Raw genomic sequence first — 13,309 nt, 5'->3', positions numbered from 1 at the left:
AGAGGTCTTCTATGAAGCAAGCACTATATCCATTCTGGTAAAATAAATAAATACATTATAGAGCCACCCACCTAGCACTGCATGAAGAAGATGGATCTCTACACTGTGGGATTGACAATATAGAAAACAGGCCCACCAAGGGAGATAGCAGAGGAAAGGCAGGGTAGTGGAACGAGGAGGAGACATGGGAAGAATATTTGGCTGTTTCAATATCTGTGCCATTAAGTGACTGGTTACACAAGTTGCCAGTCTGAATGCATGGTTGAGTTGTTACAAATTAGGATCCGAATAAGCAGGTAAAGGGCTTTAACCCATTACTCCTCCCTATGGACCTGATCCAGATTGTAGGAGGGCATGCCGGCAATTTGCATAGGGGAGGAGTTTCCAGAAAAGCGAATGCGGGGGGGGGGTCCAATGCAAATTGCAGGTGTGCTGAACAGGAGCAACAGAGGTCTGCATTATGGAAGGTCTTGAAAGATTAAAGCCCCCAACCCATTCCTTCAACTAGAGTCTCAATCCAGATTCACAAAAAAACCTGAATATTAGTGCTTTGAAAAAAAGCACTACACTTTTTTCTACACTTAAAGGCAAAGCTATGTGGTTAGCAGAATGTGTAGCTTGGTCTTTAGTTGTACTAGGGAATGGGTACAGGGGGAAATGAATCAACAAATATTGGGAAAGTTGAAAGTGGTTGGGCATTTATGCTAGCTTTGGCCCTGCCTCAAGCAGAGAGCGATGCAACCAAACCAACCCATATGGCTAACTTGGAGCAGACTTTGCTAGGCTTGCCGGTCTACCTGGCTGGAGAGCACCTGGCTCCAGTTGCCAACCTCATCCTCTCTTCTCCCCCAGGTGTCCTACGTGAAGGCCATTGATATATGGATGGCTGTGTGCTTGCTGTTTGTCTTCTCGGCTCTGCTGGAGTACGCCGCTGTCAACTTTGTGTCCCGGCAGCACAAGGAACTGCTCAGGTTTAGAAGGAGAAGGCGGCACCATAAGGTAAGCGATACGCGAGCCGACACAGCCGTGTAGAAGAGCACAGCTGAAATGGACGGGTCCTGGGGCAAGGCTGGCCTGATCGAGAATGGGCACTGGAGACCATTTCATTTGGGCAGGCAAGATTGGAGCACGTCGGCGATGAGCCAATAAGACGAGCCCGGCAGCCATATTTGAAAGGGAGATTTGTGTATCGTTTGGAAGGGGCCAGGAGCTATAGCCAATCAATGCTCTCTGGTGCACGGTGGGCAGATGTAGTCATCTATTTCACGCCATCTCCCATCAGTTCCAGCCAAAGATGGCAGAAGCTGTAGCCCAAAGACATCTGGGTGGCCCTGGTTTGCAGGCAAACACCTTCCCTTCAAATGCTGTGCTACTCGCCAATGGTCACCGTTATTGGCATTATAAAGCTGCCCACTGTGTTAAAGGGTGAAACTCGGCCCATAATGTGTTATATTAAGGTGGCTTGGGAGAAGCATTTGAGAATGGATGGGAAACTACCAAAACAGAAGGCCAATGCAGTAGCTGCTTCTCTGACATTCAGCTTGCTCTCCCAGTTTTGCAAAAAGTTAACTCTACTGATTCAAAGAGCCTGTGCCTGTAACTGAAGCTCTCCCGGTCATGCTGTCCGCATTGCTTCACGTGCTGCGATATCATTCATGGGTCCATGCTGCTTTCTTTAGCTGGGTTGGGAGGCAAGGAATGGTCTCAGAACTGCACTGCTGAAGTAGCCCGTTTCCTATATAAAGGTAAGTAGAACAAACTCTCTCACCAGTCAAGCTCCCTGTTGGGTTTGCCAAATCATAGAATCATAGAGTTGGGAGGGAACCCCCAAGGGTCATCCAGTCCAACCCCTTGCAGTGCAGGGATCTCAACTGAAGCATCCAGGACAGATGACCAGCCAACCTCTGCTTCAAAACCTCCAAGGAAGGAGGGTTTTTAAGCAGAGGTTGACTGGCCATCTGTAATGATGCTAAGCTGTATGGATGCACTTTGTCAGTGACTGGCCTCAAGCTGAGTAAGGTGAACTTGGTAGGCCTCCTTGTGCGTCCCCGACTCTGAACCTACTCCAAAGAAATGTTTTGATGGGGCAAAACATATATGAGACAAAAACAGCAAGTGGAGACTACAGCAGAACGTTGCAGTAAATCCCCAGCCCTTAGCATGCTCTAGTTCTATGCCAGTGTGGTGTAGTGGTTAAGAGCGGTGGACTCGTAATCTGGTGAACCGGGTTCGCGTCTCCGCTCCTCCACATGCAGCTGCTGGGTGACCTTGGGCCAGTCACACTTCTTTGAAGTCTCTCAGCCCCACTCACCTCACAGAGTGTTTTTTGTGGGGGAGGAAGGGAAAGGAGAATGTTAGCCGCTTTGAGACTCCTTAGGATAGTAATAAAGCGGGATATCAGATCCAAACTCTTCTTGTTCAGGGTTCCAACCAGCTTGAAACAGGTGCTTTGTAGTCTTGTTCAGGCTTTTTACCAGAGAGGGTTGCAGGGGAGGTAAATGAAAAAGGATTGGATTTAGACCTCCTCTTTGGGCTTCATAGAAGCTAGAGCTGTACTCAGAGCTTCCTCTTTATATTGTCATTAGCCCTTGGGCTCTGGTATTTTGCAAAGCATTTTGCATGAGACAGCTTGTGGGAAAGGGTCGTAGCTCAGTAGCAGAGCACCTGCTTTACACAGAGACGATTCAATCTCCATCATCTGTAAGTAGGGCCTGGAACATTCCCTGCCTGAAATGCCACAGAACTGCTGCTAGGCAGTGAATATACTACTGAGCTAGCTAGAGGCTCTGGCGGATTGAGCGGAGGAAACCAAGAGTGGGCTCAACAATCAAGAAGCAAGTTTCTGCACCCGCTGTAGAGAGAAGGGGGGGCAGATGGGCTTATCAACCTGGGAAGGTAGCCCATCTAAAATAAGGAAATCTCTGATCCTAAATCTCTGCTGCCTTGTGTCTATACTCATTCATGAGAAAGGCTTCTGGAGTAAACCCCAGGGGGAAATCCATACCCGTTGTCTTTTGGGACATATTTGGAAGAAGAGAAGACTATGGAGTAAACCTTACACAAATCTGGAGTATAGTCCCTAAGACTGTTGGATGGCATCTTATGTGCCTCCTTCTGATAACTCCTGCAGCCAAGATGGTGCCAAATATATTGCTCTGCTTTCCTTTGGTCCACATCAGTGAAGCCGAGAGAGAGGTCTTATTGTCTGGGCAGCCCAGGACCTCCATACACACTGCCCATGTTTGCACCCTGGAGAGGTCACTTTGGTGCTGCTAACACAGCAAAAGCAACACAGGAGGCAGCAGTTTTGAGTTACCAGTCTCTGCAGCTACAGCAGGCGCTGTGATTCTCTAGTTGTTTTTCTTTCCCCTGGAGGCGCACTCTATTGTCTCAAGGCAGATGAATGCCAACACTGGACCAAGGTTGTGACTCTCAGCATAAGGCAGCTTGACGTGTTCCTGCTACCACTCCAGCCATTTGCTGTTTGTTTGCCTGCCTCACTCATGGTGGGTTTGTGAGGGCGACTTCATAACAGCCAAAAGCAAATGGAGAAGAGGGAATAAATATCCCACTGAGCAGCTGGAAAAGAGTGACAATCTACTATTTGGCCACAAAAATTCTGTGAAGGTACTTTGCTTCTTTTTTCTGGCGGCCTGTCGCCTTTCTGCAGAGGGAGAAAGGTTGGCTGGAACTACAAAAGAGAAAGAAAAGAAAGAGGCTAGTCTGAAAATTATACTGAGAAATAAAGGGAACTTGTAATGAAACAGAAAGTTGAACAATGTTATTTTTCTGGTAAGGCAACATCTCTCAAATATAATTCAACCATTCTTCTTCCTCGAGGAATATTTCAATCAAAATGCAGAGGGACAATTAATTTGAGTTATCATTTCATTAAAGTTCTGTTACCTTTCATCACCATCTTGAGGCTTGCCTCTTTTCTTTTCTTTTCTTTTCTTTTCTTTTCTTTTCTTCCTCTCTCTCTCTCTTCCCTTTTCTTTCTCTCTTTCTTCTATCTGAATAAGGTGTAGATTTAATATCAGTCTGTAAACCTAGTCTCCTGAATCTTGTGCCAGAATTAGCACTAGCAGTGGAACACTGGACATGGCGGGCAGGCAGGGGGGCAAGAGAGGAAGCAGTTGAACCAGATCTCCTGGCTGCTTTTTCTCTGAAAAATATCAAAACTGGCTGGTGGGAGGACTAGGTGCGTGGGAGTTTAATATTACAATGGGCTTCAATTTTACCTTCCCAAATGTAAATATACCCACCGTTTCCACATAGACTTTTCTAAGTCCTTAGAGCTGAGCTTCTAGCCCCATGAGTTTCAGAAGTCTATCTTTGTGGTACGGCTAAAATACAGAATGTGACTCTTGGGCTACAGATAAGTTTCTTGCTTCGCATTGCTGCCACCTGCTGGCCAGAACAAGATTTTATTCTTTTTTATTATTATTTTTAAAATAGAAAGATAAGCAGACAGTACATTTTTTAAAAAACCACCTTTGAAAAGCCCCCAAGTCATCTTGAGGTTAAAAGACTGCCTCCCGTCCCAATTCTTAACTCGCCCCTTCTCTTTTAACTGGGTGGTAATTTTCAACGCTTCATCTATCACGTAAATTAAAATAGCAAATTCCATTTAATAACTTGATAACCCACATTTGCCTGTGTCACCATAATCTAAATCTGCCTATTAAATAAATTGGAATCTCTTTTTATAGTTTAGTGCCAAAACTGTAGAAATAATAGTTCTATGAACTCCTGACTTCCTTTTATCCTGGTTCTAATTGAGGACAAATATTATGCATGCATGGAAATTCCCCAGGGGGGAGTAGGATACAGATCTATTAAAGTACTTGAAAGCAGGCAGCACCTACACGCAGTGCAGAACACTGGCTAGCACTGAGAGCAGCTGTTCTTGGCAGACTGATGCTGTGATCTTTCCTATCTCCTTTTATCCATTAAACCAGCATAAGATCACCTCCCCTTTTCTCTCTTTCCCCAGGAAGAAGGATGAAAGGGGAAGAAAGGGGGGCTTTCTTAGACCCTGGGAATATTTCTTCATTCTTTGGACCATCTGGATGTTGAATGCCAGCATGGTTAAACAAGAGGATCAAGGAGGCCACAAAGCACAAGAATGATTCATTTTGGTGGGGGGGGGGATCTTAACAAACCTACTAAAACAATAAAAAGTGCCACAAACCTGCAAGCCAAATGCAAAGATACAATGAGCTGGGATAGCTCAGTCGGTAGAGCATGAGACTCTCAATCTCAGAGTCATGTGGTGTAGTGGTTAAGAGCAGTAGACTCGTAATCTGGGGAACCGGGTTCGCGTCTCCGCTCCTCCACATGCAGCTGCTGGGTGACCTTGGGCCAGTCACACTTCTTTGAAGTCTCTCAGCCCCACTCACCTCACAGAGTGTTTGTTGTGGGGGAGGAAGGGAAAGGAGAATATTAGCCGCTTTGAGACTCCTTAGGGTAGTGATAAAGCGGGATATCAAATCCAAACTCTTCTTCTTCTTCTTCTTCTTCTTCTTCTTCTTCTTCTTCTTCTTCTCCTTCTTCTTCTTCTTCATGGGTTCAAGCCCAACATTGGGCAAAAAGAGGGTTGGACTAAATGACCTTTGTGGTACCTTCCAAGTCTGTGATTCTAAGGCAAGCCAATAATAAAACTGTCAATGATATAAAGCTGTTAATGGTTTTTTAAAAATGAAAACAGGAAATGAGCCCAGGAGGGAGCAAAACTTTCAGATAACAAAGGTGAAAAGACAGGGACATTTCAGAGATTTTCTTCCCTCAGCTAGTGCTGCACACCCAAACGGTGCTGGCCTTTTTTTTTATCAACTTGCACAGCAGTTCCCTTTGCTTTTGAAACCCAGACTTTCCAAAGCACTTTGTGTTATTTCTGCACATGGGAGTGAAGGGAGTCTGGAAAAAGTAAAAAAAAAAACTCAACAGGATAACTCTTTGAATACCACCTTTAGAACATTTCACAGCCGAGAAAGTACACTGGAAACATCAAAACCGGCATATTGCGCGGTGCCAGTTCAAGGTGTAAAAGGAGACATTGTGAACAGGGAACAGGTAGCTAAAGAAGAGACCCCACTCTTTTGGTGTTGACTGTAGAGAGCCGGTGCTATCCCCAGGGAAGGAGGGAGGGGGGAGGAAAGGGAAGCAGGGATGATGCGCTTACAGATCCAACCTGCTCCTGAGACTAAACGGTTCCATAGGTAAGTCATATGCCTGGCAGCGAACTCCAGATGAAGCAAAACCTCATTCAGTATTATTTGCTCAGATTTGCCAAAGCGCTCTCAACTCCATTCATACTTCCTTGCTGTGAACTTGTGGCGGTAAAATTCATCCATACCATGCAAGGCCGCTCTTAAAAGATACTCTGCAAAGAAAGGAAAAGGAAAAGCCATGCATAGGGAACTTGGTCTAAATTAAAGTCCATAGGTTAACTGATGGCAATTTTCACCATACCTTTTCCTCCAACTGCTTCCCAGCATATAACTTGGAGAAGTCATACTTCACCCATGATAATGAATGCAGAGTCTTAAACTGGATGTCCTACTCTGTGTGTACTGATATTTAAGAAAGCTTGAAAAACAGAAGCTTCTATATGCTAATATCTAGGCCAGGAGCTCGTGGAATTGCTAAATGACCTTTGTGTTCAGAGCATCATCACAGCTGCTTCATATTCTGAATTAAAGGCCATCAATTATTTGGCTTCTTTTCCTGGCCCTGACAAGAATTCTTATTTATTTATTTAATTTGCCGTATTGGCCCAAATATAAGCCGCACTTTTAAAATTTGGGGGGGGGGGGAGGAGAGGAAAAAAGACAATGCCTGAATATAAGCCACTCCCTTAAAATTCCGCAGGCACTCACACCCATTCCGTTTTACCAGATGTCTGTTTCAGCAGCAATATCGTAAAAGCCAATTTTTGTAAGGTCACAAATTTAAGCCGCACTTTAACTTTTAACGGTCAGAGTTTTGGGGGGGAGTGAGGATTATATTCAGGCCAATATGGTATTAAATTCATCTGAGGAGCATAGGGCAGTTTACAGTATAACATATATTCATACATCCCGTAGGTGACGTCTCACTATCTTTAATTTTTTTATTATTATTATTTTTTTAAAAAACTAACTCTTTCAAAAATAGGCAGGTCAGCCTGAATGTAGCCTTTCTCCAGCTCATAGAAGCATAAAATATTCTTTATTGGGTTCTTAAGTTTAGTGAGGATGCCGTGAGCTCCACCCACATTCCCACACACCGGCAGAACCCAGTCCCAGAATCCCTTGCGATGACTGTTAGCCCAGTTTGAGCCTGTAGCTGTGCCTCTATGACCTTGAGGATCTCTGCAAGAGACTGGGGGAGGAAGCAGAGTGGAAAGGGAAAGCCCCAAAGAGACAGAGAGGAGCATCGGCCATTGAAACTGATGCTATACGCAGGTATCTTTTAAAGGACGAGCCTTTTCTGCTCAAAGTCCATGTAACTCCGTAGAAATCCACATGGAACGACTTTTGCTATATGAGTTACATGGAGCCCACTCCTTCTGGGCAAGCCAAGAATAAAGAAGGTATGGATGGGGAGGAGGGGCAGAAGCAAAACAGGGGATATCTTGTTGAGGACAAGGAACGGTTCCCGAAGGAAAGGCAGGTCAACCCACTTTCCAATGGATCCCCTGCTTTGCATCTGTGCTTTGTACTGCACCCATCTATAAGGCTGGTCTCTCCAAGAGGGGGTTGCCCAACTTGAGCGAGGCCTCACAAGAGGGACCTGTCCCCAGGGACTTTGGAGCTATGGTAGGAGAGCCTTATAGCAAGGGTGCACTGTCTATATCTTATTTGTAAGTAGAGCCCTATGTTTAATATATTTCAGGAGGACGACACCGGAGAAGGCAGGTTCAACTTTTCGGCCTACGGGATGGGGCCCGCCTGCCTTCAGGCCAAGGACGGCATCTCGGTCAAGGGAGCCAACAACAACAACACGGCCAACCCAGCGCCGCCCCCTTCAAAGTCTGACGCCGAGATGCGCAAGCTCTTCGTCCAGCGGGCCAAGAAGATAGATAAGATCTCGCGGATCGGCTTCCCCATGGCTTTCCTCATCTTCAACATTTTCTACTGGATCATCTACAAGATCGTCCGAAGGGAAGATGTCCACAAGCCGTGAGCTGGGGAGCAAGGTTCGTAGGTGGAATTCCAAGAAGATGTGGATGGATGATGGTTAAAGGCAAGACAGATGGTTACTCTATACACACTACGTGCAATAGCAATGCAGTGATGCATGAATTTAAGAATGTGGCAATATCTATTTTAAAAAACAAAAACAAAGTGGGTGACTTTTAAAACAAAATATATGAACTGAGGAATATTACGGGGGGTGGGCAGCGGGAAGAAAGCTTTCGAAAACTTGAGTGGGGTAAGATTATGGGAGGGGCAAGTTGTTTTACAGCACTGGGAAGTTTAGGATTGCTACGGCGGCAGTCCAAGCAGTGTAATATATTAAATATATATTCATGCTTAATTATAATGCAAAAATAAATCCTTTTTTAGCCTATTAACAGCTTAGATTCTAAAGCCGATGGAATGATTCATGATTCCATGTGCAAAGAGGATTGCAATTACGCTTAAACCAGACTCTTGCTCTGTAAGGCCATACCAGTTTCTAAGCAAGCACGCAAAAAAAAAGAAAAAAAAGAAAAAAAGACAAGCAAAAGAGAAAAAAGTCATATACTGTATACTGCCCCATGTTGTTCGTGTATGGTTTGAAGATGGAATGAGTTGGGCCAGGGGATTTTTTAAAAAAAGTAAAGAAAGGAAGAGTCAGGGTCCACTGGGAGAGATTGAGGGGTGCCAAAGTTGCATATTAGAAAGCAATCATTTTATGATCCAAGAAAAAAGAACCTATATTATATAGATATATATCGATAGCTAGATAACAGTCTTATATCCTTTCAGAGAGTGGTGCAAATTCATGGCATTAAATCTAAAATTGTAACTTACATCCTTGAACATCCTTTTGGAGATGTGTCCATAGATTTCAGTGAGAAGCTGGTTGCGCCTCCAGTTCTTAAATTGCAAGAGGTAGGAGTTGTGTTCTGGGGACAAAGACACTCAGTCACAACTCATACCTTCAGTGGGATTCACCTCAGTGTGATCATGGAGTCATGATGTAATGTGGGGTTTTTTAAAAAAAAAAAAACCATTAATCTTAAGATGTTCGCCATGTTTCTTTAAATAACAAAAGCAAATTGTTACTGTGAAAAGCTAAGGCTTTAAAATGAACCCGCATAAGGAAGGTATTCTGCACTACAGGAAAGAAGGTGTGTGTGTGTGTGGTGTGTGTGTGTAAATAGAAGTAACAGAAAATTAATTTTAATTGGTAAACCTGGGGTGGGCTATGGGAAAGAATGATATATATCTATACAGAAAAGATGACCATTATTTTTTGACATTTCATAGCATTAGTAATTTTCCAGTGGGATTGCTAGCCCAACTATATTTTTGTAACTCTTTGGTGCTGCATTTAGCTTTCATGGCTAGCAAGACACGAACGAGATTTCCATTTGTGCATTTCTTCTCCATCGCTGCTACATTGCAGAGAAGAAGAAACGGCCATGCACATTTACACGGACTGGGGGATGTGACCAGCTCCACAGGGGAAGTTAAAGCTGGCAGTGAGGAGCCCTTTGGGGCAGCTGAATGTTTAGTCAGTGTTTGGGGTGAGGACGGGTGAAAGAGAAGAGGAAGGATAGAGATACAGTGTCCTTCGGTACAATCTTCCAGACACAAGCTTACTGCTTTTGGATTAATTTCCCCTTTTCTTGCACTTTAGAAAGTTAACATGAAAAAAAGATGTAGTGAGCAGGTTCAGCGGGACAATCAATTCACATTCAGTGTTGGCCCTGTATTGGCAAAGAACAAATAACCCAAACCAGGGGAGTTCTCCACCTTTCAATTGCTGCAGTAGACAACTCCAGTCTCTTTCTTGCATTGATGTCCCCTGTAGCAAACGCATAAAGCATGGCCATCATTGACACATATGTGCAACTTGGATCCAGCGAGGATTCTCTGGTGTGCTTACATGTGCAGACACATGCAGGAAACTCCAGCGCAAGGCTGGTTGTTCCCACAGCTAACCTAACACATGGAGCTGCTCCTAGAGGCATCTTACAAACAGGGTCAGGTCTGCCACACACGGGATGTGTAAGGAACAGACCGAGGAAACCTGAGTAGTGCACAAGTAAAGCATAGCTGAAATTGCCAAGAAATTACAGCCTTTGCCCAGAAAGCTCCTTCCCATAAGCATATATTATTGCGAGGCTGGAAGAGGTCATGATATGGCAAAATCAAGTGCTTTGTCTTTTCTTCTCTTTCTCGTGGCAAAGGCAAAATGGGGTGAGGAAGACCCGCTGATGCCCTCTTACTCAAAGAGCAATTAAATGGTGGAATGGGCCCTGTGGCTTGAAAGTGTCTGGTGGAAAATGCCGTTCTATGCAGGAGGGGTCTATTATAAGGAAAAGCCAGTGCATTTGTAGGCCTTCCTGAAAGCTTGGTGGCAGGCTGTCCTTTCCTTCCTCTTCATTCAGAAAGCTGTCTTCCCAAAGAAAGCATGTACACATGTGCAGACAAACATAAACATGTCCCTTTGAAATCCAAAGCATTATAGCTGAGCTGCTGTTACCATGCGAAGGGCTGCACTCGGAGTCTTGTCTACAGCCCACAATTGCCACTGGCGCTGAGCTTGCTTGCTGAATCTGCTGTAGCACAAATGGTAGCCCATTGCACAAGCTCTGGGCTCAGGAAGCCCGCTCGCCACCTGGTTGTTGCCTGGAGTCTGTGTGCAGATGGAGGAGTTCTCCTTCTTCCTCTCTCTGGCACGAGGGCGGTGTGTACTGCTACAGCTTCTCGCACACGTGCAGCACAAACACAAAATCCCTTGGTGCCTCCCCCACCGTTTATTCTTTCTCATGTGAACTGGAGTTGATGTTCACCTTGGCACAGACGCTACAAACCATGAAGCAATGGCTTGCACGGCTACCTGCCTGCTCTCCATTCAGACTTGCCTGACTGGGTTTCTCTTTACCGAGCCAATTTTTCTCAGGTGTGACTCTGATGGCTTGACGGAAGGGCAAAGCATGGCTAAATCCTATTCTTTGACTAGTCATTATCTTTTCTTAGAGTTCTGCCTCCCCACCCAAACCCCCCGCATTTATATTGGGCGTGGTGGGGTACTATAGTATGTTGCTTCCTTTTCACAGACCTGTTTCATTTTGTAAAATCTCTGCGCATGCCAGACCTCCCCTGAAAAGGATGCCCTTTCCTTTTTCTTAATGGCTCCCTTGTCTGTGTAAGCAACTTCAGCATTCTAGACCAAAAGACTTTCTGAATGTCACTTATGCAAATGCCCTTGCAAATGCGCAACACATTGCGCAAGGCATCCTGTTTCAATATAGCCAAAGCTAGGGATGTGGGAGCAATTCAGTTCAGTTCACATCTCAAAGAGGACCTACCCAATTCACACTTCCCAGAGCATTACTAAGGCCATAGAAACCTACAGGGGCTGTGGGGGCTTCAGAAAAAAAATATTTGAGGGGACTGCCCCCCCCCCAAAGTTGATGGGCATTCACATTCAAATAATGTGTGTGCACTGCATCATGTGATTTATTATGCAAGGTGGGGCTTACCTGGGCCCCCAAAATATTTTATTCAAGTTGGCACCCCTGACTCAGGCCAAAACACAGCCATCCTTCAAAATCTGCCCTTCTTTTAATTTTGCAGTATAGTTCTCCAGCCAAATAATCCATTCAGAAATGTATATACCAGGGCGGGTTATGCATTTTTAAAGTGTTAATGAAAGCAACATACAAGAATGCATTATATTGGACCAATTTGCGTGCAAAAAAAAAGTGGATTTGAGGCATATTGCATTCAAACAAATCTCTTGAGAGAAATTCGCTCTGAAATACTGATGAATTCCTATGAGAAAATGTGAAAAAGCTAACTTAAAATTGGAAAAGTGATAAATTGAGACTCACCAGAATTGACAGACTTGCCCATCCTTTGCCAAAGCCCACAAGTACCCCTCGTCGCACATCTCTGCTGGACAGATCATTCTGCATTATCAAAGACTTTTTCGTTAATCAATTCAGATTTGGGCTAGGTTGAAATTTCTTAGAAAGGACCTAAAAGGGCGGGGTGCGGCTTTATCAAACTGCTAGAAAAGTGGAAAATTCCAGATCTTCCTTGGAGACTGTTCTGGTCAAATGCCTCCCCAGTTTCGCTATCCACAAACTTTGGGTGCTACTGTGGATCTAATTTTAATATTGTTTACTTTTATTTTAATACTGTTGAAGGAGGCAGTAGCCTTTACTCCTTCTCCTTCCAATCCTCCCCTCTTAGCCTATTGCTTTCTTTCATTCACCAATGTGAACTTACAATAGCATTTCATTCCACGTTAGGTGAGACAAAATTCCTTAGAAGAGAATTTTTGGAGGAAAACCTGTTAGAGAATTTTACCCATTATCATCCCCATAAAATATCTGGCAATATCCCCACCCAATGCCTCAATTTTAGTACCTGCAAATAGCTTAGAGAATTTTGGGGGGTCCTATTCACCCATCCTTCATTGAGGTAGTTTGAATGCTGCATCCCATTCCTATGCCCTGAAGGTGGTGCACATAAAATCAGGCTTCAGAGTCTCAGTGGATCTGAATCTTGCCCCCTTACCAGAGTAGCACCAGTCATTGACCCTTCTACTTGCTGCTGGTCCCAAGGGAGCAGGTCAATGTCCAGTAAAGTCTTTGCTTGATGCTGCCAATGAAGAAGAGTTGTTATGTTCCACCCATACATGGCTTCCCAAGATCTGTTAGACTGGCCCAGGAACATTGCTATCAATGCAGCATCACACACTAGTTTTGATTATGAGCATCAAGGTGGCATTGCTTTAGCTAAGGCATTCGTGCCCAGGACCAAAACGCTATTTTGCACTATGGCAGCTCAAGTGGGTGTCTATAATCAAGGTGTTTTTCTTCTTAATTTCACGTCGTTTGCAGTGTTATTATGCCAAGACAGGACCATCCTCTCCAATTCAAATAAGCAACCGTTATATGGGATCTTTGCCTACACTGGCAGATATCCTTTCTAACCTGCTGTTTGTTTACTATTAAAAATCCTTCCTCTTTTTTTGGACAGCCTCCATTCTAGCCAAAAATCATTGTCCCACTTTGCTCTACAGTAGCAGGATTAGATGGCCCTCAATGCACAAAGTCCTATTCTTTGGGTGCCCTTACCGTTGACTAAAGAGAGCA

At 44.4% G+C, this 13,309-nt stretch overlaps 1 protein-coding gene across 2 annotated transcripts in view; it reads left to right on the top strand.

The window, feature by feature from the left end:
- GLRA1 (glycine receptor alpha 1) overlaps positions 1-9,576 on the top strand; it is a 93,420-nt gene extending 83,844 nt beyond the window's left edge. Inside the window, exons 8-9 of one of the 2 annotated variants that reach the window (XM_080988516.1) lie at positions 853-999; positions 7,879-9,576. In XM_080988516.1, the coding sequence (XP_080844642.1) occupies positions 853-999; positions 7,879-8,169 (438 nt within the window). In that variant the 3' untranslated portion in view covers positions 8,170-9,576. Of the gene's footprint in view, positions 1-852; positions 1,000-7,854 lie in introns of both variants that reach the window. The other variant, XM_080988515.1, reaches the window with a different exon arrangement.
- Positions 9,577-13,309: the final 3,733 nt, after the last annotated feature.

Source organism: Podarcis pityusensis (genome assembly GCF_964106645.2).
Source record: "Podarcis pityusensis genome assembly, chromosome: 2".
NCBI lineage: Eukaryota > Metazoa > Chordata > Lepidosauria > Squamata > Lacertidae > Podarcis > Podarcis pityusensis.
Note: the sequence above shows the minus strand (reverse complement) of the source record. Positions and strands in the feature narration are given on the sequence as shown.